Source organism: Labeo rohita, chromosome 9 (genome assembly GCF_022985175.1).
Source record: "Labeo rohita strain BAU-BD-2019 chromosome 9, IGBB_LRoh.1.0, whole genome shotgun sequence".
NCBI classification, from domain to species: Eukaryota; Metazoa; Chordata; class Actinopteri; order Cypriniformes; family Cyprinidae; genus Labeo; species Labeo rohita.
This window is the reverse complement of record NC_066877.1, coordinates 8,244,395-8,270,767: the sequence shown is the minus strand read 5'-3', so window position 1 is coordinate 8,270,767 and position 26,373 is coordinate 8,244,395. Positions and strand designations below refer to the sequence as shown.

At 40.7% G+C, this 26,373-nt stretch overlaps 1 protein-coding gene across 2 annotated transcripts in view; it reads left to right on the top strand.

The window, feature by feature from the left end:
- The window catches only part of col4a2 (collagen, type IV, alpha 2), a 95,633-nt gene extending 69,303 nt beyond the window's left edge, over positions 1 to 26,330 (top strand). Inside the window, exons 21-48 of one of the 2 annotated variants that reach the window (XM_051118732.1) lie at positions 1,502 to 1,573; positions 1,806 to 1,954; positions 3,712 to 3,784; positions 3,869 to 3,975; positions 4,115 to 4,298; positions 4,559 to 4,582; positions 4,974 to 5,048; positions 6,168 to 6,266; positions 6,359 to 6,580; positions 7,838 to 7,999; positions 8,351 to 8,521; positions 8,717 to 8,860; positions 9,187 to 9,318; positions 11,460 to 11,641; positions 11,780 to 11,843; positions 11,950 to 12,024; positions 12,108 to 12,215; positions 12,306 to 12,413; positions 12,604 to 12,675; positions 12,899 to 13,024; positions 13,125 to 13,241; positions 18,922 to 19,083; positions 19,311 to 19,409; positions 19,580 to 19,726; positions 19,836 to 19,952; positions 20,151 to 20,342; positions 22,236 to 22,522; positions 22,598 to 26,330. In XM_051118732.1, coding sequence (XP_050974689.1) covers positions 1,502 to 1,573; positions 1,806 to 1,954; positions 3,712 to 3,784; positions 3,869 to 3,975; positions 4,115 to 4,298; positions 4,559 to 4,582; positions 4,974 to 5,048; positions 6,168 to 6,266; positions 6,359 to 6,580; positions 7,838 to 7,999; positions 8,351 to 8,521; positions 8,717 to 8,860; positions 9,187 to 9,318; positions 11,460 to 11,641; positions 11,780 to 11,843; positions 11,950 to 12,024; positions 12,108 to 12,215; positions 12,306 to 12,413; positions 12,604 to 12,675; positions 12,899 to 13,024; positions 13,125 to 13,241; positions 18,922 to 19,083; positions 19,311 to 19,409; positions 19,580 to 19,726; positions 19,836 to 19,952; positions 20,151 to 20,342; positions 22,236 to 22,522; positions 22,598 to 22,852 — 3,725 coding nt within the window. In that variant the 3' untranslated portion in view covers positions 22,853 to 26,330. Of the gene's footprint in view, positions 1 to 1,501; positions 1,574 to 1,805; positions 1,955 to 3,711; positions 3,785 to 3,868; positions 3,976 to 4,114; positions 4,299 to 4,558; positions 4,601 to 4,973; positions 5,049 to 6,167; positions 6,267 to 6,358; positions 6,581 to 7,837; positions 8,000 to 8,350; positions 8,522 to 8,716; positions 8,861 to 9,186; positions 9,319 to 11,459; positions 11,642 to 11,779; positions 11,844 to 11,949; positions 12,025 to 12,107; positions 12,216 to 12,305; positions 12,414 to 12,603; positions 12,676 to 12,898; positions 13,025 to 13,124; positions 13,242 to 18,921; positions 19,084 to 19,310; positions 19,410 to 19,579; positions 19,727 to 19,835; positions 19,953 to 20,150; positions 20,343 to 22,235; positions 22,523 to 22,597 lie in introns of both variants that reach the window. The other variant, XM_051118731.1, reaches the window with a different exon arrangement.
- The last annotated feature ends 43 nt before the right edge of the window (positions 26,331 to 26,373 follow it).

The following is a 26,373-nucleotide window of genomic DNA, read 5'->3' as shown; positions in this document are numbered from 1 at the left end:
GACCTACTTGGAGTGTTTACTTGCCTTCAGTAAGTTTGAGAATGTTTTACTTACATTAGTTGATTAGTTTTTCTGTATTAAAATTATTTTTTTTATTTTTAAACATGGTGGCAGTTTCTAGTTTGAAAGAAAAATAATTTTTCTAACACCTTTGCAGCAATAGTTTTAATGGGCCCAAAACCACCTTGGGTGTGCATGATTTTCTAATAATTCAATGGCACATCATCAATTTTTCTTTATATAATGTAATTTATTGTAATTAATGTAACTATAAATGCATTCAAAAATAAAACAGGTGTGAGTTTGCTGTGACTTATGGAAAGTATACGTAGGGCTTTATACACAGTGTGTGCCATTGTAAAGATTAGGTTTATCCCTCACAGCCTCATTTTCATCCAAGAAAAAAAAAGTCATAAAACCCAAAACACACACAGCCACAATCTATAAAAGAGGTGCATTTTCTGCTCTTAAGATCCCATTCACCAAGATACCTACTCCTTTACCCCCACCCTTGAATTTATACATTTACTATATCAGTGAATAAAGGCAAGTCCCGCCCTATCATTTTTCACATTCTAAAACTTGTTTCACTGAAATATGTCACAAGACATAAGTCAGCCATAACTTCTGTTACATGACTTTAAGTTTGCTAAGCAGAGCATGGACACTTATGAAATGTTGTGAAATCAAAAATCAAAATGGCAAGATCCAGTAGAGAATTGCAATTGACATTGCATTTTTTTTTAGTTGCAAAGTTTAAAAACAGGGGCACCCAAACTCAGTCCTGGTCCTTGGTTTAGCTCCAACTTGCCTCAACACATCTGCCAGGGGGTTCTAGTATGCCTAGTAAGAGCTTGATTCGCTGGTTCAGGTGTGTCTAATTGGGGCTGGAGCTAAACTCTGTAGGACACCGGCCCTCCAGGACCGAGTTTTGGCACCCCTGGGTTAAAACAATGTTAAGATTCTGACAAACATTAGTGTTTCTTTGGACTTGGACTCGGCCCATTTTGGACTCGGACTCGTCTCGGACTCGATTGGTTAAAGACTTGGACTCGACTTAGGTGGACTCGAACACAATACTACTAAATGTCATGCTAATAAAGCTTTTTCATACTTATACACTGATATGATATTAGTGTTGCAATTTTCAAATGTAGTTTATTCCTGTGATGCAAAGTTGAATTTTCAGCATCATTACTCCAGTCTTCAGTGTCACAAGATCCTTCAAAAATCATTTTAATATGCTGACTTCTGCTCAAGAAACATTTCTTATATTCTTATTTTTATCAGTGTTGAAAACAATCGTGCTGCTTAATATTTTCTGCTTTAACATGTTCCCATGATTCTTTGACAAATTAAATTTATTTGAAACAGAAATGCTTTGTAACTGTGCAAAACTATTGTCATTTCTGATCAACTTAAGGCATCCTTTCTAAATAGAGACCTTGGTAATAATGAATGTTATGAAGAAGTATTAAAGACTATTAATGTCTTGATGCAGTGGAAGAATACTTCAAAGGTGCACCAGGACCACGTGGACGTCCAGGAAGTGCAGGGAAAAAGGGACCAAAGGGTAAGATCAATGCTGAAGCTAATAAACAGCTGGGGTTTTAAAAAAAAATGAATGAATGAATGTATGGCCAAGATCATGTCATGTTGTGAATGACATTGTGGGAAACTTAAAGTAGAAGTTCACTTCCAGAACAAAACTTTACAGATATTTTACAGAAGGTGTTTGTTGTTGACATTTGTACGTCTTTGTTAATCCTGCTGTAGTGGTGACGATTTTTGTATTACTTGATCAGGTGACCATGGTCTGTGCGATTGCGATGTAAAATCCCCACCTGGTCCTCCGGGTCCTCCTGGAGACGCTGGGGACATTGGCATGGCAGGCGAGTGGGGTCAGCAGGGTGATCAGGGCCAGCCAGGACCCAAAGGCCTGGATGGTCTACATGTAAGTACACATACACCATGTCTTCATGCCTTGTTAAAGGATATTTCACCCAAAAATGAATATTTTGTCATTGTTTATGTACCCACAAGTTGTTCCAAACTTATATGAGTTTTTGGGCTGGACAGTATGACAAAAAAAATTTATTTAGATTTTTTCAGACCGATTCTGAATTTTTTACAGTTTTAAATAGACAGATTGAAAATGTAACTACAACATGATTCAAGTAACTTTTTCTTTTTTATTAACCCTTTGGTTAACCCTTAAATGCATGACTGTTTCGCCAATCATTTTACATATTAATCCAGCATGGATGGATCTCTAACTGCTGCAATTGCAAAAAAACTCTTTTGATAGTTTACAAACAATTACAGAAGAATAAAATAAAGCATATCTCGTTACCTTTTGAAACTTAGAAGGGTTCAATTTGAGCAGATGATTGTACCATCGTCGTCATCCTCAGAGCGCATTTCCACAGCACATTCAGCATCTGGCTCATATTCACGATCTCAAACATTTTCTCAAAACTAACATTTTCAGTGACTTCAAAGTCAGTATTTTGATCACTGGCAGCTTATTCACCACATCCACTATCAAATGACAGTGACATTTATATTTTATTACGTACAGTAATTGCTCTGCAGTAAAGCCATTCAAATAAATTTTAATTGTGCTGATGATTGCAGATTTTGTTTTACGTTAGTGATAATTACGAGTGAAACATCACGTCATTATTGTCTACTAAACAGTGTCACCTCGAGGACTAAAGGTGAATTGCGTGTATTTAGTCATCAGATATTTACATATTTTTGCACACAATATTTTTTACTTATACTATTACACACCTTGGGTCTCTAGTAACCCTATACACTTTTTACAAAAAATTCATAAGAAAATAGACATTCTTTTATATATATATATATATATATATATATATATATATATATATATAATTTTTTTGTTTTGTTTTGTTTTGTTTATTTGTTCATAATGAATAGATTGAGGAATACTAAGAAAGCTTATGTCAAACTTAAAAAATGAAGGAGGGAGAGGGTAGTAAATGACGTCCCAGGTCACTAAAGACCCTAAAGATCACTAAAGTCACTAAAGAGGTATGCATTTAAGGGTTAAAGAAAATTATTTTACTCCACCCATGAAGTTGTCAAGATGATGTAAATGTTAAACAAATCACTTGTTAAATATCTTTGCAGAAAAGATGCATATACAACTACTTCTTGTACAAACTTGTTTTATATGTTAAGAAATAATACGAGGGAAATGCGTTTTTAAAAATCTAAAAAGTCAAGGTAATTCAAATTCAAAATGACTAAAGGTATAACACCAGTAGACTATTATTAACTATAAATGGTCTATAAAAACAATAAACAGCAGCTTTCAGCCCTTGTACGTCTCTTGTGCGCCGACATGCTGTTTGACCGTTCTTTTCTCTTAATTGTTATTACTGGCATATTCTCAAAGTATATAATTCTAAAATTTGGTAATATTTGTATTCACAACCGTGATTCTTCAATTTAAAAAAAAAAAAGGGAAAAAACATTAAATTTGAATTATTCGATAAGCCCTAAGATTCTGCTGGTACCTGAATGTTAGTAAGCAAACAGTTGACAGTAGTCACTGACTTCCGTACTTCCAACTTGCGAGTAAATGATGACAGAATTTTCATTTTTGGGGTGATCTGTCCCTTTAAGATCATATGAGATATGAAAATATTTGCATCTGCAAATTTTTCAATTTTACAGGGTTACCCTGGTACAAGAGGATCACCTGGACCCAAAGGCAGAAAAGGAGAGCTGAAAGCCGCTACACAGAAAGGTGCAATAATTTTCCGTTACATGTATAGATACACATGAGAGAAGATATACATCGTAATATTTTGCCTGCACTTGCAAAATACAGGACAACCTGGTGACCCAGGGGACTCGGGTACTAGTGGTTTCCCAGGAGAGCAAGGAAGGCCTGGGTTAGATGGAAAAGATGGTGAACCAGGTTTTCAGGGACCTACTGTGAGTCTTACATATCTGGTCACTCAAAAACAGCACTAATTGGAAGACAGTGGCTGTTGTGATATTGATCATGTGATACCAGTTTTAACCAAAGTATGCAGTGTAATTTGTAAGTGTCTACATGCTTATTTTCTTTCAGGGAGAGGGTCCTGTAGGTGAGCCTGGAGAGAAGGGATACCCAGGTCGGACAGGTCCTCCAGGTCTAATAGGTCAGAAAGGACAACCTGGTCAGGTTTACGGAGCAACTAAAGGTGTAAGAGGCCTTCCTGGAGACGAAGGACAAGTTGGTAGCGATGGAAGACGAGGGTTACCTGGTCCACCAGGTGTGTAGCAGGTTTATATTAGTATCACTGATATACTATTATAGTTTTTGTTAATACTTCAAGTTTGATTTTATCTATTGATTTTAGTTTTACCAATTTTGTATTGTGTTTTTGTCATTTTTAGCATTTTTGCGTTGATAGTGTTTGGTTTTATGAATTTAATGTATTAGTTTTAATGTATTTTAGTACTTAAATGAAATTCCTCTTAATGTTGTACTTTTCTTTTATCAATTCATATCTATCTTACACTTGTCTTACAGGAGATTGCAGTCCACAAGGAGAAGGTCAGTGGAGTATTCCAGGTAGGGATCTCTCTCCTGTCTTTCTGCACCACAGCAGTCATTCTACCACATATGGTCATCAGTAACCATACTTTGGCATTATTAACCATCATCAGATTAATTAGATTATTATTGCACTTCTGCAGGCAACTCAGCCTGAACCATTTAATGCACATAAATGACTCTATATTTAAATTTCAGCTTTAGATGTGCTGTCTATTTTATTATTAGAATTGTTTGTTAGCTTTATACTTTCAGATTTCTGGTTCTAGTTTGTATTATTTCTGTTATTGCTCCATACAAAGCAAAATTTAAGTTCAAGCATAATTTTGATTAAATATTTAAATGTTATAACTGTGTTTTTGTGTTGTCCATCATGTTAATCTTATTATAGTGGATTGTATTGGAGATCCTGGGCCACCTGGAGAGACAGGGCAGCCTGGACTTCCAGGGCTTGATGGATTTCCAGGTAATGAATGTATTATTGTAAAAAAAAGAAAAAAAAGGCTTGGTTAGAATCACCCGTTGCATGTGCTCAGCAGGTTTCGTGAAGTTTTGAGTTTTCTTTAGGCTTCATGCGATTTTTATAAATTTGGGTAGGCCCCTTTTCTAAACTAACCCCTTATAGCTTCGCAAAGGGTACATTTCAACATTTTTTGATAATTATTGGCCAGAGAGAGTCCAGAGAAATGTACTGCAGTGTTGTTTTCCAGATTGAGCGAAAAACCTAGGACTAGTTCGCAAAAGTAGGTTTTTACATCTTCTCTGTCATTTAACAAACAAATTTATTGACAGCAGTGGTTCTAGAGGCAAGGTTGTGCGGAATAAGAAGTTCTATCGTATGATAGGAATATTGTGTGTTTGTGCGAAAAACCAAGTGACGTACAATTGTATACGCAGTCGCCAATTTCTTTCAAATTTCTCTCAGACGTTTGGGGCCAAGAATCAAACAGGCCCACTGAGTTTTGTTCCCATTGGCCTCCGTTAACCTTGTCTAACAGTTGCTCAAAATTCTTCAACCAATAACGGCCATGTTTTTTGAGATACGCAAATGTCCTTGTAGACACTTGTGGCATTTTGGACCAAGACTGTGCACACTGATTTTCATGTTGATGGGACAAATGGTTGCACAGTTATAGCTTATTATATATATTTTTTCCCTCTTATAGAGCCAAAGTGGCCAGTCTCTGCAATTTTTTTCTTGTGACCTCAGATTGAGCTCTTACATAAGTGTTCTGAAATTGGCAGAGATATCTCATTTTGTTCAGGAGTTATAGGCATTTTACTGAAAGTGGCCCTACCCCTTTCAAAGGTTTTGGTGCCCCTTTGACGACAGAGAGTTGAAAGTTCAACCTTTTTTTGATAATTATTGCTATTTTCACTCTCTATAGAATCGTGGTGCACTGTTTTGATTCTGATAAAACCTAGGACTAGTTTGCAAAAGTATGTTTTTAAAAAAATCCAAAATACCCCAAAAATTCGCCAGGCTCACATTCGAATCTGAGGCGTGCGCTTAAACCCCTAATAAAGATCTAGTAATTAATTTTTTTCTGGTTACATTATGGTTGCCCATATATGTGTGTTCTAGGAGTCCCAGGTGTTAAAGGTGCACCAGGTGCTTTTGGAGAACCTGGAGCCAAAGGAGAGCAAGGTGAACCAGGAAGAGGAGGCCCACCTGGGCCAAGAGGTATGCATTGGAAGGCCTATGCATTTCATGCTTATGTATACATCCATCTGCCTCCTTTTCTCAGCTCTCATCATTTTATTTCGACCACATAGGTTTTGTTGGACCTCGTGGTGACTTAGGATATCCTGGCACCAAAGGTGTGGAAGGAGCTTCAGGCCTTTCTGGTAAACCAGGTTTGGATGGTGCTTCAGGGGAAAAGGGTGAACATGGTGACGTTTTAGGAGCATCTTCTGGAGCCCCTGGAGACTTTGGACTGCCTGGACCGAGGGGTGTCATTGGTCTTCCAGGAGACCCAGGATCTCAAGGACACCCAGGTGAGAAACCCACCTGTCAAACTTATAATGATAGATATATGCTGAAGCTATATAGCCAATAAACTATGTAAAACTATTTCAGACTTTCAGGCAACACTTTGCCCAGCTAACTTTGTCTTGTTTGTCTTGGCAAACATTCCTTTTCTAGTTTCTACCTACTGCATATTAAGGAAATAGCTTTTTAAAAAATGGTTTGAGAGTCACTAAAACAAACAAAATGTGTGATTTATTAGTAGTACTCCAGTAGGGCTCCAGACTGTGAGCAAATGGTCATATTTTGCAACCATTTTTTTTCTGCCGGTGCAACTAAATTTTTTTAGCACTTTAAAGGTCTAAAATGATCGAATTTGAATATTTTTAATAGGATGACCAAAATGAACGTTGTGGTAAACAAAAATACATCAAATCACCATTATAACCAGTATATGTGAGCAGAGGAGCACTTATTGGCTTATTAGTCATTAATTTCTACTTTTTGCTTTAGATTTTGAAATGATAAAAATCGCTATTATAAAATATAAAATCATTAAGAAATCAGAGTTCTACTCTTTTTTTGTGTATAAAGTAAGAAAAGTGCCTTGAAAAACAAACTTTTCTGCAATTTGTCACCAAATCACACATATTCACTCAAGTTGATGGTCAGTTCTATAAAATACTATAGAAGAATAATTATACATTTAATAAGAGTAGAATATATACATTTTCTGTATAAAAATTAGATTTTGCACATTATTGTTGTTAATAAAAGTACATTTTTTATGTTTTCCAACTCAAGCTAGTGCTTTAATGTCAAATCTGTATAAACATGAAAAAACAAGACATTAACATGTAATATTATTAGTAACTGCACGTATTAATGCAAAACAATAGTAATTTATATAATAGTAACCACCCCCAGTGCTACCAAATCTGCTCCTGGCGCCACCATCTGTAGAACTCATTGTTGCTGGTGCCACTGCTCTCAAATGTTAGTCTGGAGCCCTGGTAGTTGATTTGCTTGATCATATTTTTGTGGATACAGTAATGTTCCATATTGAATTTTAGTCCTACATCTTACATGTTGTAGTCATAATAATAAGCCGTATTTTCTGTGATTGTGAATCGCAAGTAAAAGCATTCATGCCACCACATGCATCTTTTTATGCTGGTTATGAAACTTCTGTTTCTCCACCCCAGAAGCTCAAAAGTGAAAGTCTGCCAGTGATTAAGATGAACCAGTTGTTCTTGATACTCACTAAAGGATGAAATGTCACACAGGTATGGAGGGAATGCCAGGTATGATTGGCCTTAAGGGTGAAAGTGGCCCTCCAGGTCTTCAAGGAGAGTTAGGAAATCCTGGACCGGCTGGAACATTTGGCTTTCCTGGGCGGTCTGGTGAAGTAGGACCTCCTGGACCACCTGGAGAAACCGGAGAACCAGGTAACTCAACTGATTCGGACAATTAACATACACTCACACCACTGGTAGTTCCTACTATGCTGGGTTAGACCCTATTATAAAGTAGAAGCTAATTAAGTCCCACCAAAAGGTGTTCTTATAGCTAAACTCACTCCTGGTTCCTGAGGTGCAAAAATGCCAAAAAGCAGGTACTTCGTCTATATGAACTATGAAAATGCCACTTCGGTGTGAAAGCCTCTATTGAATGATTTTCCTTCACTCTCTGGTCAAACTCTACAATATAATCATTCAGTTGTTCTGATTTGTAAGATCCTATGGTCTTTACGATCAGAAACACAAATTCAGATATTCAAATATGTTGGATCTCTGTAGGTCCAAGTGGAAAAAGGGGAGATCAGGGAGACCAAGGCCTTCCTGGGCCCCAAGGTGTAAAGGGTTTCAGTGGAGAAACAGGAAATATTGGTCTACCAGGAAATATTGGGCCCCCAGGAGATCCAGGACATCAGGGCCCATTTGGTATTGATGGTTTTCCAGGGATAAAAGGTCAGTTGCCTTTTCTCCTTCATTTGATATGTTGATATGGTATATTAATTTGATAATTGGCAGTGTTCATTATGCAACCAAAAAGTTAGCAATTAGCAGATATATTGATTGAGAAATATTTAGATCATTGATGGTGCTTAAACTTAATATTATAAATTTAATTAATTGCGTGCTGCATTGTTTTTTACAATATAGGCTCCAAAGGTGGTCAGGGCATGACAGGTTTCCCTGGAATGCCTGGTGAGAGAGGTGTCAAGGGCTTTTCGGGACAAAAAGGGGCGATAGGTGATCCAGGACAACAGGGTGTAAAAGGACCTCCTGGTGCTCCAGGTCTAAAAGGTGAATAAAGAGCATGATGTGTGCATATACACAATACTGTATATAATCTAATGTTACCATGGTCATATACATTTGTTTTCCCCACTTATATATCGTTAATAATTCTATAATTTAGTTTTTCATGACTGTTTTTTGTTCTATTCAATGTTTTTTCATGTAACATTGCTATTTGCATTCCCATCTTTTTGTATTTGGGAGCTTGTACTAGGGAGACAATTTTATCTTGATTCCTTGTGATATGGCATGTTTAATGTAGTAATTGTCATTGTTGTTTTCTACTGAATTCTTGTTGGGTTTTGAATGTTTTGTCAATGCTTGTTCTCAAGGTGACAGAGGGTTGATGGGGCCTCCAGGTGAAAAGCCAGTCATACATATCACACCACATATGAAAGAGGTCATGAAGGGAGCTAAAGGTGACCATGGAAACATGGGAGATCCTGGCTTCACTGGTCCCAGAGGTGACTACATTCATATTTATTTACTAATCCAAAGCACAATGAGCCTAACATACTTCATATGAACTACAGAAGCCATGACCATACACAGACCATGTTTACATGTACAAGTACAGTACATTGCCATGTTAATCAAAATGTGTTCATATACCAATTGTAGGGATGTAACAATATCAAAATCTCACAATGCGATAATATCACAATATGAAGTGCATGATATGATATTATTGCAATATATATATATATATATATATATATATATAAAATATATAAAAAGACAAATGTTGTACATTTTTAAGTGAAATTCTTCTATTTAGTGCACTTTGAGAGTTCAAACTTAAGAGCTCCAACCCATGATCTTGAGTCAGAAAAAAGTCAGTGAATTGACTTGTACCTAAACTTTAAAGTGGACCCTCTTTTTATTTGTGGTATGCTGTCTTAGTCTAAATTACACTCACACTGGTGTTTTATACAGTGGCCGAGAGAGCTCAATGCGCTGCAACTTAAGAAAACACATGCAAATAGAAAAAACGACAACAAATTAAGAAAACATCTTCATCAGTTTGACAACACAGGCGCTGCAAATCCTCGCAACGCACACAAAAACGGAAACACGCTGCAAATTCTCACAACACAACCAAACACAGAAACGCGCTGCAAACACAGAAACGCGCTGCAAATAGCACGGACCACAACGGAAATGTTTCAGGGGGACCTCAAAAAGTGACGAACCCAGCTGGGACCTGATTATTTGTTCAGTGGCTTTTGGTGAACTAAAAGGTGAGTTTTTTGTTTATTTTAACATCCTGATCATACGATTCATTGGTCTTTTGGATATTTTTAGACTAATCTGACGAATTACACACTTAACTGTGAAACGTTATTAACTTAATTGCAAATAAATATATAAATAAATAAATATAATGTTCAAAGTTCACAAAAAAATTCTGCAATGCTTCATTAATGGTTAAAATCAGGTCAAAATTCAGGTCCCAGCTGGGTTCGTCACTTTTTGAGGTCCCCCTGAAACATTTCCGTTGTGGTCCGTGCTATTTGCAGCACGTTTGTGTGTTTGGTTGTGCTGTGAGAATTTGCAGTGCGTTTCCGTATTTGTGTTTGCGTTGCGAGGATTTGCAGCACCTGTGTTGTCAAACTGATGAAGATGTTTTCTTAATTTGTTGTTGTTTTTTTCTGTTTGCATGTGTTTTCTTAAGTTGCAGCGCGTTGAGCTCTCTCGGCCACCGTAGTTTTAGGAAGCCAAAATAAATTATAATATAATAATAATAACAACAATTTTATATTATTGTTATTGCTATGACAGTAACAAGTATATAGGCCTATTGTAAAACAACTGCGCTGTAAAATAAATTAAAATGAATATTTCATAGGTATATTATTTTTGCTTTACACTACAGTAGGGAAATTACAATACTTTTTTCCTAATTTCTACTCTTGAAAGAAATTTTTTGAATTTGGACTGCAGTAAATTTACCCATTTACACCTAGTTTTCAGCAATTCATATTGCACTTTTAAGCTTTTATTTTAACGGAAAACTCCAGCTTCAGTGGAAACAGGCTGACAAAAACACGTCTCACTACAAATCTAATGAAATGCTGTAATCATCTGCCGCAAAAATAAAGCATTACTGGTAGCCGTTGCGTTCCCAAACGCACAATAAACTCACAGCACATGCAATAAACTTCACTGCATTCACTGGGGATGGAGCCGTTCTGAGGCACAGAAAACATCGGATCACAAGCTGATAGCCTGAACGAAGTGCGCGCTTCACTTGAAAATGTCCCGCGAAAACAAACTTGATGAAGGGATTAAGCCGTAATGTGCTTTCGGTTTTAGTTTGTTTGACAGATACTGTGCCAAAGAATAATGGCCCAAAACACAACTTTTATGTTAGAATAAGAAGTTTCAATATATTTAAAAAACTACACTTTTTGCTCAGTAGATCTATCGTTTCACAATATCGTGTGACCACGCTAATAACGAGACAGTTTTGCTGTCGTGATACCATGATATTGATAATACAGTTACATCCCTAACCGTTTATTTACATTTATGGTCAGTGTGGAATCACAATTCCTTTCAGACAGACACCTATAGCTTCGCTTTCAAACTTGCCTTTATCCAGGTACAAAAGGTCTTCCAGGTGTTCCAGGAACATGGGGTAGAGATGGACATCCAGGTGATCCCAGTGATACAAAAGGTACTAGAGGTCTTCCCGGAGCAGAAGGATTCCCAGGCACTAAGGGAATGCCAGGGCCTACTGGACTTCCTGGGATTGGTGGATTTCCTGGAAGTTCTGGACCCAGGGTATGACAATGAGTGTCATCTCTCTCTAAAAAACTATTTGTGGTTTAAAACATTGCACAAAATCTTCTCATATATAGTGTCCTTTTAGAATGTTTTGAATGTTGCACTTAGTCATTGCTCGTTCTGTTTAAATTTCAGGGTGACAAAGGCTCGTCTGGTGCCTATGGACGGACTGGAGAATCTGGAATCAAGGGAATAAAAGGTGCTCATAAACAAACTTCTGAAATGTCCATGATATGCCGAATGTATGACTTTCTCATACTCTTTAAATAAACCAAAAAGGTTTATGTAAGAATCTTTTATTTAAGGTGAATTGGGTCCTACCATCAGTCTTCCCGGATCAACAGGACTGAGAGGCGAAACTGGGCTGCCTGGACCTTTAGGTAAAGACACTAGTATGATCTTTTACTGACTTTCCCTTTTATTGAACTGCTTCTTCAATGAGTTTTTAATATACATTGGTTAGGTGAGAAGGGACTCACAGGTCATTCTGGAGACAGGGGAAGTCCTGGTTTTGATGGCATTGAAGGGATGAAAGGCTATCCAGGAGAACCTGGAAAAGGTGGAGCACCAGGTACAAGAGCCTTGATTATTATCCTTTGATTTAACAATTTCATTGTTTCTGAGGGAAAAAAGTTTTTAACTGAGTCAACTTCTTCTTCAGGTTCTGATGGCCTACAAGGTTTCCCAGGAACCCAGGGTCAAAAGGGCTGGCCTGGCGTGCCTGGACAGGCAGGAACCCCTGGAATCCAAGGTCAACCGGGACAAAAAGGTCTGTAGTTCTACTATATATATATTTAATGAAACAGATTTGCCTTATGTGTAAATTTGAAACATGCTTTTTCTGAAAGATGTTTTAAAACGGTATGTATTATAAAAAGTGAAAACGCATTTTAATGTATTCATTTGGAGAGCTGTTATATCAATATATGTAATGTTGACTGGCTCATATTTTTCTCTAGGATTTCCTGGTCTTAAAGGCATTTTTGGACTGGATGGCCTGAAGGGTCAAAAGGGTATCACTGGTGTTCCAGGTACCTCTAGTGCATTGGAATAATCACATTATAAACTTTGTTTTCCCACTTATAAATAATAATTATATTACATGATTTTAAGTTTAGAAAAGTTTATTTGTTATTGCTATTATTTAGACTTTAATTGATATTACCTTATGTAAAGCAAATATTGTGTATGTGCAGAAATTACAATCTTTGGTATGGTAAAATGGCATTTTTTGGTATGTTTTTCCACTACAAGGTTTTGACAGCGTGGGCCGTCCTGGTGAGCCAGGAACAAAAGGAGAGAGAGGAGAGACCGGCATCCCCAGCATAGAGGCTGGTACCCCCGGAGAGGTGGGATTCAAGGGTTTCGTTGGAGATCCAGGTAGCTCAAAATGGCAAACATATTCTGACACTGGAGTTTGTGCATTGTTTATTTGATGCAGCTATGCATCAGTTCTTCACTGACACTGTTGTGTTTACAGGTAATAAGGGTGATCCTGGGCGTCCAGGTGTACCGGGTCCTCGTGGTCCACAAGGATTCTCTGATATAAAAGGGGTGCAAGGCGACATTGGCTTTCCAGGCCCAAAAGGACTTTCAGGTGAACGGCTCATTACTAAATATTTATAATAAACACTAGTTATGAATATTAGAGACAGTATAAGGAGAAAAAGATTGACTACTTAAAGGGATAGTGGACCCAAAAATGAAAATTATATTATTAATTACTCATGTCGGAACAAAAATTAAGATATTTTTTATGAAATCTGAGAGCTTCCTGACCCTGCATAGACAGCAAGGTAGTAAGAACATTGTTAAAATAGTCCATGTTACATCAGTGGTTCAACCATAATTTTATGAAGCTATGAGAATACTTTTTGTGTGCAAAGAAAACAAAAATAAGGACTTCAATCAACAATTGTCAGTCAGACTATTTTAACAATGTTCTTACTACCTTTCCTTGAACATGGTTGTTGCATTTCTGTCTATGAAGGGCCAGAAAGCTCTCAGATTTAATCAGAAATATCTTAATTTGTGTTCTGAAGATGAATGAATGTCTTACAGGTTCTACATTTTTATGTGAACTAACCCTTTAAGCAGATATTGGCTCTCTAATTTAAATGTTATTTACCAAAAGAATGTTAAATATGGTTTGTAAATTATTAAAGTACATATACTTTACTACTGTGGTGCGGTCAGTGACTGAACGGGAGGCGTGGGATCCATTAGCGACGTCTTTATTACAAAACTCGGAGTCAAACAGGCAGAGTTAATCACCAGCAAACAGTACAACGGGGAAAATCCAAAGAATAAACGATAATCCAGGCAGGTAGGTCGGGGCAGGCAGAAAAGGATCAAAACACGATATAAACAGTCCAATCGGCAACAGGAAATACACTAGAAACGAAAACGCTCAGGATGATAGTCGAACTAACCAAACTTCGCAAAGAGCGCCGAGAACCGGCGGCCTAAAATGGCCGACAGAGAGGAATCTCTAGGGAGAGACCCGGAACCGGAAGTGAGGGACCCCGGGTACGGCATTGTGGGAAATGTAGTGTTAGTACTCCGGTGAGGGTTCCCGCTGAGGAACCCGCTGGCGGTTAGAGGGAGCCACAGAGACCGCTCTGGTGACAGAGCCCCCCCCCTGCGAGCGACTCCTGGTGCGAGGAGGTGGCCGGCGCCGGGGTCTACCTCTTCCACTGGGGGCTGGTCGATTTGGGTGCGACGAATGGAAGTGGCAGGAGGGGTGGCACTGAGGGAGGGGTCGAGAATGTCAGTGGCAGGAACCCAGGATCTTTCTTCTGGGCCGAACCCCTCCCAATCGACCAGATACTGGAGGCGACCTCTCCGGCGCCGGGAATCCAAGAGGGTCTTGACCTGATAGACCTCCTCGCCGTCAATGATGTTGGGGGGAGGTCCCTGTGAGGCGGTCTCGTCTAGGATCTCCACTCCTTCCGGAACGTCAGCGGGCTTTAACAGGGAGACATGAAAGGTGGGTGAGATACGATATTCAGGAGGTAGTCTTAATCTGAACGAAACAGGTGTGATTTGTTTTATGATCTGGAAGGGACCCACGTACCTGGGGCTTAATTTCCTGCATGGTAGACGAAGACGCAGGTCCCGGGTGGAGAGCCACACCCATTGTCCGGCTCATAAGGGGGGTTAGGGCGACGTCTGCGATCGGCCTGGACTCTGGTGCGACGTATAGCGCTCTGAAGGTGGATGTGCGCTTGGTTCCATGTCTCCTCACTCTGTTGAAACATTGGCCTGGGGGTGGTATCCTGAGGTCAGACTCACATTAACTCCGAGGAGGCTGAAGAAGCTGGACCAGAGGCGTGAGGAGAATTGGGGACCGCGGTCGGAGACGATGTCTTCAGGGAGGCCGTAGAGTCTGAATACGCAGTTGCATAATAATTCCGCGGTTTCCATGGCCGTGGGGAGTTTGGTTAGAGGGATGAAGCGGCAGGCCTTTGAGAAGCGGTCTATGATGGACAGGATGGTGGTATAGCCATTGGAGGGAGGCAGGTCCGTGACGAAGTCGATGGCTATATGGGACCAGGGGCGTTGTGGCACAGGTAAGGGCTGTAGTAGGCCGGCTGGTAAGCGATGAGGTACCTTTGATATGTTGCATACGGCGCACCTACTGATAAACTGAATAGTGTCGGTGCGTTGACCTGGCCACCAAAACCGATTGCCCAGCAGCTGCAGAGTAGCCTCGATTCCGGGGTGGCCTGAGCTAGGGGTGTTATGTACTTTGGCTAGTACTCGTGGTCGGAGGGCGAGCGGGACATAGACCAGGTTGGGTGGACATTCAGTGGGGACGGGGTCTTGAACTTGAGCCTCCGAGATTTCAGTCATGATATCCCAAGTCACGGGTGCAAGTATCATGGAGGGAGGTAGTATGGGTTCGGGGTTGCAGATTGGAAGGTCGGGCTTGTGAAGGCGAGAGAGCGCATCGGCTTTAGTGTTCTGGGAGCCGGGTCGATAGGTGACGGAGAAGTCGAACCTCGAGAAGAACAACGCCCAGCAAGCCTGTCGGTGATTTAGGAGTTTGGCTAAGCGGAGATACTCAAGGTTTTTATGGTCGGTGAGGACGATGAAAGAATGTTTGGCGCCTTCAAGCCAGTGTCGCCACTCCTCCAGGGCTAGCTTGATTGCTAGCAATTCTCGATTGCCCACATCATAGTTCCTCTCGGCTGGGCTCAACTTATGTGAATAAAACGCACACGGAAACATCTTGGCGGGTTCACCCTGGCGTTGCGAAAGCACCGCCCCGACCCCAGTGCTGGAAGCGTCCACCTCGACAATGAAAGGTCTATCGGGGTCGGGATGGTGCAGAATGGGTGCGGTGGTGAAGCGACGACGAAGCTCGTCAAAGGCCTGGATAGCCGATTGGGACCAGGTGAGGCGTTACGCTCCCTTCTTGACCATTGTGGTGAGCGGTGCTGCCACGGAGCTGAAGTTTCGGATAAAACGTCGGTAGAAGTTCGAGAACCCGAGGAACCGTTGGAGCTCCTTGAGAGTGGTAGGGCGCGGCCAGTTCAGGACAGAGTTGACCTTGCGTTCGTCCATAGCTACCCCCTCGATGATATAGCCAAGGAAGGAGATCTTGTCTAGGTGGAACTCACACTTTTCCTCTTTAGCGTAAAGCTGGTGAGAGATGAGGCGTTGTAGCGTGGCTCGGACGTGAGTGACGTGTTCAGAGTAGGAGTTAGCGTAGATGAGGATATCATCAATGTAAACAATTACCCATCTGTTTAGCATATCCCGGAAGACCTCGTTCACGAAAGCTTGGAAGTATGATGGACTGTTTGCCAGACCGAAGGGCATGACCAGGTATTCGTAGTGCCCACTGGTCGTGGAGAAGGCGGTTTTCCACTCGTCACCGGAGCGGATCCTGATGAGATTGTAGGCAGACCTCAAATCCAGTTTAGTGAAGATCTTGGCGGAACGTAACTGCTCCAAAGCTGAAGGAACAAGCGGAAGGGGATAGCGGTACTTGATGGTGAGATCGTTGAGGGCTCGATAGTCAATGCATGGCCGAAGGCCTCCGTCTTTCTTCTTGACGAAGAAAAAGCCCACGGATGCGGGGGAGGTGGAAGGCCTGATGAAGCCCTTGGCCAGTTCTTCTTGAATGTACGTGTTCATGGCCGCGGATTCCGCTTGTGACAGTGGGAAGATGCGTCCCCTGGGGGGAGCTGCCCCAGGTATGAGGTCAATGGCGCAGTCACCCGGGCGATGAGGTGGTAATTGGGTGGCCCCTTGCCGGCTGAAGGCTTCGAGCAGGTCTTGGTACTCAGCTGGTATGGAGCTAGTCGTGGTTTGAGGGTTGGGTGATGGTTGAGACGTGAGCCCAGGTTGAACGCAATGTCTTTGACAGGAGGGTGACCAGCGGGTGATTGTGCGATCGTTCCAGGCAGTGGTGGGTCCGTGTAGGTTTAGCCAGGGGTATCCTAGGATGATGGGTGAATGGGGTGATGAGATGACGAAGAGACGGATGGTTTCATGGTGATGAGGAGCAATGCGGAGGGTGAGATCGGCGGTGATATGTTGAATCTTGCCAGAACCTAGTGGTCGTCCGTCAAGGGCTGCCACAGTCACATGTGGGGAGCAAGAGAAGACAGGTACATGATTAGCGGCTACAAAAGCGGCATCAATGAAATTTCCAGCAGCTCCTGAGTCAATGAGAGCGGTGGTGTTAATAGTGACTTCCCCAAAGCTCAATACAGCCGGTATCTCACAGCGACTTAACGGAGGTTCGTCAGTACTCACCGCGGCTCGTTGGCGTGGCGGTCGCGTGGGACAGGTGGCCCGGATGTGTCCTGATTGGCCGCAGTAGAGACATAAGTTGCCCCGAAGCCTCCTCTCGCGCTCCTCAACGGACAACTTTGTGGCTCCGATCTGCATGGGTTCGGGCGCCGTTTCTACCGCGGGGATAGGCGGAGGCGCGGTGACGAATTGGCGGTTGGGTTTGCGTGAGCGCATGATATTGTCGACCCTGATGGACAGGTCGATGTATTGCTCTAACGGTAGCCCCTCGTCCCGGCAGGCCAGCTCCACTTGTAAGTCCGCATTCAGTCCCTTCCTGTAATGGAGTTTGAGGGGGCCGTCATTCCACCCGCTCTGGGCCGCGAGGGTGCGGAAAGTTAGTGCATAGTCCGCCGCGGTCCTTCAGCCTTGCTTCAGCACCATGATTTGTTCTCCCGCCTCTCCGTTCTCTGAGCTTGGTTGAAATACCTCTTTGAAGCGTTGCAGGAAGGCCTGAAACGAAGGGAAGGTTGGCCGGTCCAGCTGCCAGACCGCGGTGGCCCAATCCAGTGCTCGCCCAGAAAGCAGCGAGCACACGAAAGCGATCTTTGCTTCGTCCGTAGGGTATAAATGCGGCTGCTGGCTGACAAACAGTGAACACTGCAACAGAAATCCCTTGCATTTGGCGGGCGATCCGTCAAACTTTTCAGGAAACGCCAAACGCGGACTAGCGGCAAACGCCTGCGTTCCAGATGGTGGTGTACTCACGGGCGGCGCCGCGGGTGGTGGCGTGGAAGGAGGCGTTAGTTGGAGGCCCTGCAGTGCTTGTACAAGTTGTCCCGTTAGATCGGTGAGACGATCCAATTGGTGCTGGTGAGCCAACAGGGTTGAGGCTTGTGCTGACAGCTCAGTAGTAATTTGATGAACCGTCGCGGGACTTGCCGATGGTATCTAATCGCTGGATCCAATGACGGCAAAGTTTTCTGTGGTGCGGTCAGTGACTGATCGGGAGGCATGGGATCCATTAGCGACGTCTTTATTACAAAACTCGGAGTCAAACAGGCAGAGTTAATCACCAGCAAACAGTACAACGGGGAAAATCCAAAGAATAAACGATAATCCAGGCAGGTAGGTCGGGGCAGGCAGAAAAGGATCAAAACATGATATAAACAGTCCAATCGGCAACAGGAAATACACTAGAAATGAAAACGCTCAGGATGATAGTCGAACTAACCAAACTTCGCAAAGAGCGCCGAGAACCAGCGGCCTAAAATGGCCGACAGAGAGGAAGCGCTAGGGAGAGACCCGGAACCGGAATTGAGGGACCCCGGGTACGGCATTGTGGGAAATGTAGTGTTAGTACTCCGGTGAGGGTTCCCGCTGACGGCGGTTAGAGGGAGCCACAGAGACCGCTCCGGTGACAACTACTTTACCACACAAGAAATAACTTATTTCTAAATCTGCAGTCTTTCTTGAAAATTAATTTTGAGAATATGCCATCTTATCTGAAACCTGTTGCTGTTATGATTTAGGTTTTCCTGGTCCCAGAGGGATCCCAGGTGACCCATCGCCATTCGGAGCAAAAGGAGAAAACGGAAATCCAGGTGAATTTGGACTTACTGGAGCAAAAGGATTCCAGGGGGACGCAGGAGAAAAAGGACCGTCAGGAGAATCTGGAGTGTCAGGAAGAAAAGGTAGATCGTGAAATATGAATATGGTGAAGCTCACTGCATTAGCCTAAATTTAAAACGCAACGCCAGTAATCATTAAGTCAAGACAATTACTTCATGAACTTTCTCAAATAATGCAAGAGAGACTAAAAAGTGACAGAAGGTGGAGTCCTTACATGAAAATAATATTAGATGTGCAATGTTTAGATTACTCACTTTAATTATAAAGGAATGCTTGATGTCATTTCAAGGTGAGAAAGGAGAGCCAGGAATGATGGGATTTCCAGGAAAACATGGTTTTGAAGGCGATAGGGGCCCTGTTGGACCTAAAGGTGATACTGGACCCCCAGGTGAGTTGAAATGATTTGTTGGAGTAGTGTAAATGTGTTGGCTGCAATGGGATCTACACCTGAATTGTATTGAACATTTAGCATTTCTTATTTATTCAGACCAGAAGTTGTTTGTTGCAGTGTCTGAATAATTTTGCACCTTATCCATTCTCTCTACCTTGTTTCTTCAGGTTTTCCTGGCTTACCTGGTGCTAAAGGACTTCCACCAGTTCCAGTGAAACTACCAGGCGAGAGAGGACCACCTGGCCCAATGGGTATTCAAGGACCACAAGGACGGAATGGAAACCCAGGCCCTGCTGGACCTCCTGGTGATCCAGGTAGGACATTTCAAAGCCTCAGTTTTAAACTAATAGCCATGAACATGACGTATAAGCTTATTTTCTGTGCTCCAGAGTCATTGTGTAAATGGCTGTTATCTTTTTACAGGGTTTTTGGGTCCACAGGGTGAAAAAGGCATGCCAGGTCTACCTGGAATACCAGGAAATCCAGGCTTCCGTGGAGATCATGGACAAATGGGCCATCCTGGTCTACAAGGCGAAGAAGGTAAATAGTGTGTTTGTGTAAAATAGATGAGGATTAAGGGATTCTGGGTTAGATTAGTGGATTAAGGATTGTAGACGACTGGTCACCAAGAAGGCCTGTGTGAGCCTTGAAGTCCCCATGAAAAGTTTTTTGGCAAGTGGCATGTAAATAGGTTTCTTTGCTCACATGAATAACAAGATAATGCATCTCAATTGGTAGGGTCACGAGGGGGCCCTGGTTTACCTGGTCCTATTGGAATGCCTGGTCGCAGTGTTAATGTTGGCTACCTGCTGGTGAAGCACAGTCAGTCTGAGCAGATCCCCATGTGCCCTGTGGGCATGTCCAAGTTATGGGACGGTTACAGTCTTCTGTACTTTGAGGGACAGGAGAAGGCCCACAACCAAGACCTTGGTAAGTGCAACTGACAAAGTAATAAAATCAATCACAAGATGTGTAGTGATTGGATGTCTGGCACCCCTATTATTTGCACAACTTTAAATCCAGAATCTAAATGTTGAATTTCATAGCACTGTTCAGTGTAGCCTATGAATTTGAACGTGTATTGTTTACAGTGTTGCAAAACTCACCAGAAGTAACCCACTACAGATACTCAACACCCAATACATAAATACTGTTTTAGTATGAACACAAACTTGATTTTCTAACAAACAAAAACTAATATATAATCATAAATAACCTCACTTACACTAGCAGATGTTTTAAGCACTTTTTGAATCATTTTAAAAATTGGTTCAACTGATTCAAAAGGTTTGTTTCTCCCATCACTGATCAATAACAGACTTATGAACATAATTCATGTTTTTACAATGTATTCAGTGTAATTCATTTTCTTATTTTATAATGTAATATATATTACGATTCAAAAGTTTGCTGTTGTTAAAGAGATGGTTTTAACAACAGCAATGAAAATTACCCCATGATTTACTCACCCTCAAGCCATTCCTCTTCTTTCAGATTAATACAATAGGAGTTATATTACAAATATCCTGGCTCTTGCAAGCTTTAAAATGGCAGTGGATGGCTGGTGATTTTGTGAAGTCCAATAAAGCGCATCCATCCATCATAAAAAGTACTCCACATGGCTCTGGGGGGTTAATAAAGTCCTTCTGAAGCAAATTGATGTGTTTGTGTATATAATATCCATATTTAAATATCCATATTTAAAACTTTATAAACCGTAATCTCTAGCTTCGCTAACTGTCACTGTGCATTTACGAGAGAGTGGCGTTCCAGCGGATGATGTAGGACGTAGGCGTAGCGTAAGCTCCAGTGAGAATATGCTAGTCTCACCAACCAAATTTTGTTTACAGCAAAGGAAAACCAAGCTCCTCTTGGCTTATATCGACATTCTCTGACATTTTTCTTCACAAATCAGTGTTTTGTTTTGCTTTATCCTCTGGACGCTGGAGCGCCACTCTCTCGTGAACACATACGAAAGTTAGTGGAAGCTTGAGATTACAGTTTATAAAGTTTTAAATACTGATATTTTCTTAAACACACCGATTTGCTTCAGAAGAACCTTTATTAATCACTCAGAGCCGTGTGGAGTACTTTTTATGATGGATGAATGCACTTTATTGGACTTTTATCTCAACACCCATTCACTGCCATTATAACGCTTGGAAAGGCCAGGTCATTTTTTAAAAGGCAACGGCTATTTGCAAATGTAAATAGTGATAGATGCTATTTACACTAAGTGCAAATAGCAATGGATTCTATTTAAACTAAATGCAAATAGTGATAGATTCTATTTACACTGTGTTAAAATAACAGGATTTTCTGCTATTTATAATACTTATTGCAAATAGAGGCAATTATATGCATCTCAGTATTTTAGTACATTATAAAACAGTTTGCAGTAATAACATATTGAGTGTAAATGAATAATTCAGATTATTAAATGGAAGCCACCTTGTTGGGACAATAAAGCCCTCCCTACATCTACCCTAACTGATACTTTATTTTTCACTTTTCGATTATTTCCTTTATTTGTATTGAAAATAAATGCCTTTCCGATATGATATGAGATTTGAAAAGGGAGAAAAAAGTTTGCCAAAGGGTGGATTCGAACTGTGGTTGATCATGGCGAAAAGACTATAGAATGCGCTTTACCAACTGCACCTCCTGAACAGTTGTTTAAAATAATTTGAAAATCGCTGAATAAAAGTATTTCATACTGAACAAACTTACTTATATTCAATAATTATATTTAAATCAATAACTGTACTTTGTAATTATCTGAAAACTTTAAAAGCCCTCACGGTTCTCTGTTTTGTCATCCAGGTCTAGCCGGCTCATGTCTACCCCGTTTTAACACCATGCCCTTCCTGTACTGCAATCCTGGAGACGTGTGCTACTACGCCAGCCGCAATGACAAATCCTACTGGCTGTCCACCACCGCACCAATTCCCATGATGCCCGTGGAGGAGGCCGAAATAAAACCGTACATCAGCCGCTGCTCCGTGTGCGAAGCTCCATCTGTGGCCATCGCCGTACACAGTCAAGACATAACAATCCCACAATGCCCAGCAGGCTGGAGAAGTCTCTGGATTGGCTATTCCTTCCTTATGGTGAGAGTTCATTTCTAAAATGTTACACCTCCATCTTTTTACAGTTCTCTAACTCATTCTGTCACACTCTCACAGCACACGGCAGCTGGAGATGAAGGTGGCGGTCAGTCCCTGGTGTCTCCAGGCTCCTGTCTAGAAGATTTCCGCACCACACCCTTCATCGAGTGCAACGGGGCCAAGGGTACGTGTCACTACTTCGCCAACAAGCAAAGTTTCTGGTTGACATCTATCGATCAGACCTTCCAGAGTTCCCATTCCGCTGAGACACTGAAAGCTGGGCAGCTCCTGTCACGCATCAGCCGATGCCAAGTGTGTATGAAAAACCTGTGAGCTGTAACTTGTGACACTATTGCAGCAAAGCAGCATTACAGTTAATACCAGCAGAGCGATCCATCCGAATACGTCATTCCAATTGTCAGCCGGATGTCAGTGTCGCAAGTTAGGCTTTTGAAATTGCTTAATGTATTTAATGTATCACATATGACGCCCTCAGATTCCCTCTTCACCACTACTGTGTGCCTTATGACTGAAGATATGTACATGTGCATAATGAGAAGCCAAACCAGAGATGCATGAAAGCATAACTACGATATTTCTCTGTATTATTTACTTTTATATATATGAAATGGTGCTTAACTTCTAACTTATTACCTCAGCATTATCAGACCTGAATTAATATTACCAAAAACATACAGCTGAACCAAAGAAGCCCATGCTTATGCACTTCTCTGCCCTTCTGTGTTATGCAATAGCACATTGTGAATGAAGGGCTGGGAATCAAGAACCGGTTTTTACTCAAAACAAGCTTCTTTTTTTAAGGCAGTGTCTATTTACACTAAATGCAAATAGCAGACTTTGTATCTACCCTTAGAATAAATAGCATATCACTTCTGCCCAGCTAACAGGGAACGTTTTCAGTCATTTGAAGCAGGCCTGTTGGTTTAATAAATATAATATTTAAAGGGATAGTTCACCCAAAAAGGAAAATCACCCCATGATTTACTCACCCTCAATCCATCTCAGGTGTATATGACTTTCTACTTTCAGACAAATACAGTTGGCGTTGTATTTAAAAAAATTACTGGCTCTTCCAAGTTTTATAATGGCAGTGAATGGGTGTTGATTTTTTGAAGTCCAATAAAGTGTATCCATCCATCATAAAAAGTACTCCATGCAGCTCCGGGAGGTTAATAAGGTCCTTCTGAAGCAAATCAATGTGTTTTTATAAGAAAAATGTCCATGTAAAGTATAATATAATATAAATATAAAAATATAAATTTAATGTCCATATAAAAATGGTAAAACTTTATAAACTGTAATCTCTAGCTTCAGCTAACTCTCGTAGGCTAATATACAAGAAAGGTGCGTTCCAGTGGATGACGTAGGATGTTGTCATGGGTATGCTACAATGAGAATATGCTAGTCTGGCAAGAACTTTATTTACAGCAAAGGAAAACCAGTCTCCTCTTGGCTTACATGGAAATCCTCCAACATTTTTCTTTACAAATCCTTATTTTGTATTTCTAATTTGTGACCGGTGTTCTGTTTTGCTCTCTCCACTGCACTTCTGCATTTGTCACTTACCCCTACGTCCTACATCTCTCGTGAGCACGCGTACAACAGTTAGAGGATAATAGAGATTATGCGTAATATGGGTAGAAGACAGAGATTAAATATGGGTAGTTTTCTTACAAAAACGCATCAGTTCACTTCAGGTTTTATTATTAACCCCTGGAGCTGGGTGGAGTACTTTTTTGCTGAATAGACACACTATATTGGACTTCTATTGGTCTGTTGAATATTAACACCCATTCACTATCACTATAAAGCTTGGAAGAGCCAGGACATTTTTTACTATAACTCCGGTTGTATTCGTCTGAAAGAAGAAAGTCATATACACCTAGGATGGCTTGAGGGTGAGTACGTCATGGGGTAATTTTCATTTTTGGCTGAACTGTCCCTTTCAAAAGACAGCAAAATAAAATCTTTTTATGAAAGAACCTCATCATTTGATTAAAAAATAAAAATAAAAAAAAGGGTAGTGATTGCAATAAGAATCACTGTCCATCCCCTCTTTTTAAAAATGAATAAAGGAATTTTTAACAGAACCACTGAGTCAATAAATTTAATCAGAATCGGAACCAGAATCATTTCATTCCACATATTTCCCATCCCTATTGAACAGCCATAACATCTGTCATCTGTCAAAGGCACAATGCTTAAAGGAGAAGTTCACTTCCAGAACAAGAATTTACAGATAATTTACTCACCCTCTTGTCATCCAAGACGTTTATGTCTTTCTGTCTTCAGTCGTGATGAAATTATGTTTGTTGAGGAAAACATTTCAGCATTTTTCTCCATATAGTGGATGTCTATGGTTTGAACTTCCAAAATGCAGTTTCAGTGCAGCTTCAAAGGGCTCTAAACAATCCCAGCCGAGGAAGAAGGGTCTTATCCAGCAAAATAATTGGTTATTTTCAAAAACAAAAAAGACAATTTATATGCTTTTTAACCTCAAATGCTTGTCTTTTCTAGCTCTACAGGAACTTTTTGCATTCCAGTTCATGACAGTTAGGGTATGTCAAAAAACTCACATCTCATTTTCTCCTCCAACTTCAGAATCATCATACACTGCTGCTGGGCACAGCCCCAGTGTTTACAAAGTGAAAGTGCAAAGAAGGTCAAATGTCCTTTACAAAAAAAGTAAAACAGCGATGTAGGACGATTTTGGAGGAGAAAATTAGATTAGTTTTTCGACCTACCCTAACTGTATTGACCCGGATCACAGAGAGTATGCATGCACATGGCAGAGCTAGACAAGACAAGCATCTGAGGTTAAAAAGTATATTAATTGTACATTTTTTAAAAAACAAACAATCGTTTTGCTAAATAAGACCCTTCTTTCTCAGCTGAGATTGTTTAGAACCCTTTGAAGCTGCATTTCTATGGGCACCATAGAAGTCCACTATATGGAGAAAAATACTGAAAAAAAGAAAGACATGATAAGAGGGTGAGTAAATTATCTGTAAATTTTTGTGGCTGCTTTAAATGCAGTGCTATCTGTTATTACTTTTAAACTCTTATATAAATATAATTTCACCAGACTTACACTAACACCATCTTCCGCTGCCTGTACATTATTTTTGCTTTGTGTTTGTTATTTGATGTGCTATATTTGAAGCATTTTTTAAGCATTACCCCTGTATCATGTAATGTTGTCACACCTGTAATGGCAATATTTATCTCATGATAACAGAGTAGGGTATTCATTAGGTATTTTGTTTCATAAAGGTCATAAACTCTGAGACTTGAAGCTTTTTACTAGAGTTTTGTCCAGTCAAGAGGCTCTGGATTCTGGTTTGTTGGAGATGAACCCTCTCTTGGTTACACCAATTGCACTGATTGTTTTAGGAGGTTTACAGGACACATGTTCAGGTCATTAGAAGATAAGTGTTCAATCTTTGTCCCACGTTCACATGATCAAGCAAGCTATATTCTCTGTAAACAAAGTCAGTAAACAATGGCTAAGTGAAATGCGTTCAAGCTGTTTTGAACTTTGATCAGCTTTGCTTAATTTTCAGTGCACATTGCACAAGTATTATTGTCCCTGAAGCCCATAAACCACTAACATGTATTTGGCACCAGTAAAGAGAACCAAAAAAAGTATTCAAAACACTTTATGCATTGAAAACGTCACTGCTTTTTTATCATATGTACTTTAAATGTAATTATGTGGAATATTTGAAGACATTGATTTCAAGTTGTAGTGTTATTGATTAAAAGAACAATAAATGCTTTTTGTTTGTTACATCTGTCTCTCATTTTAATGATATCTGAACAATATCTGCCTT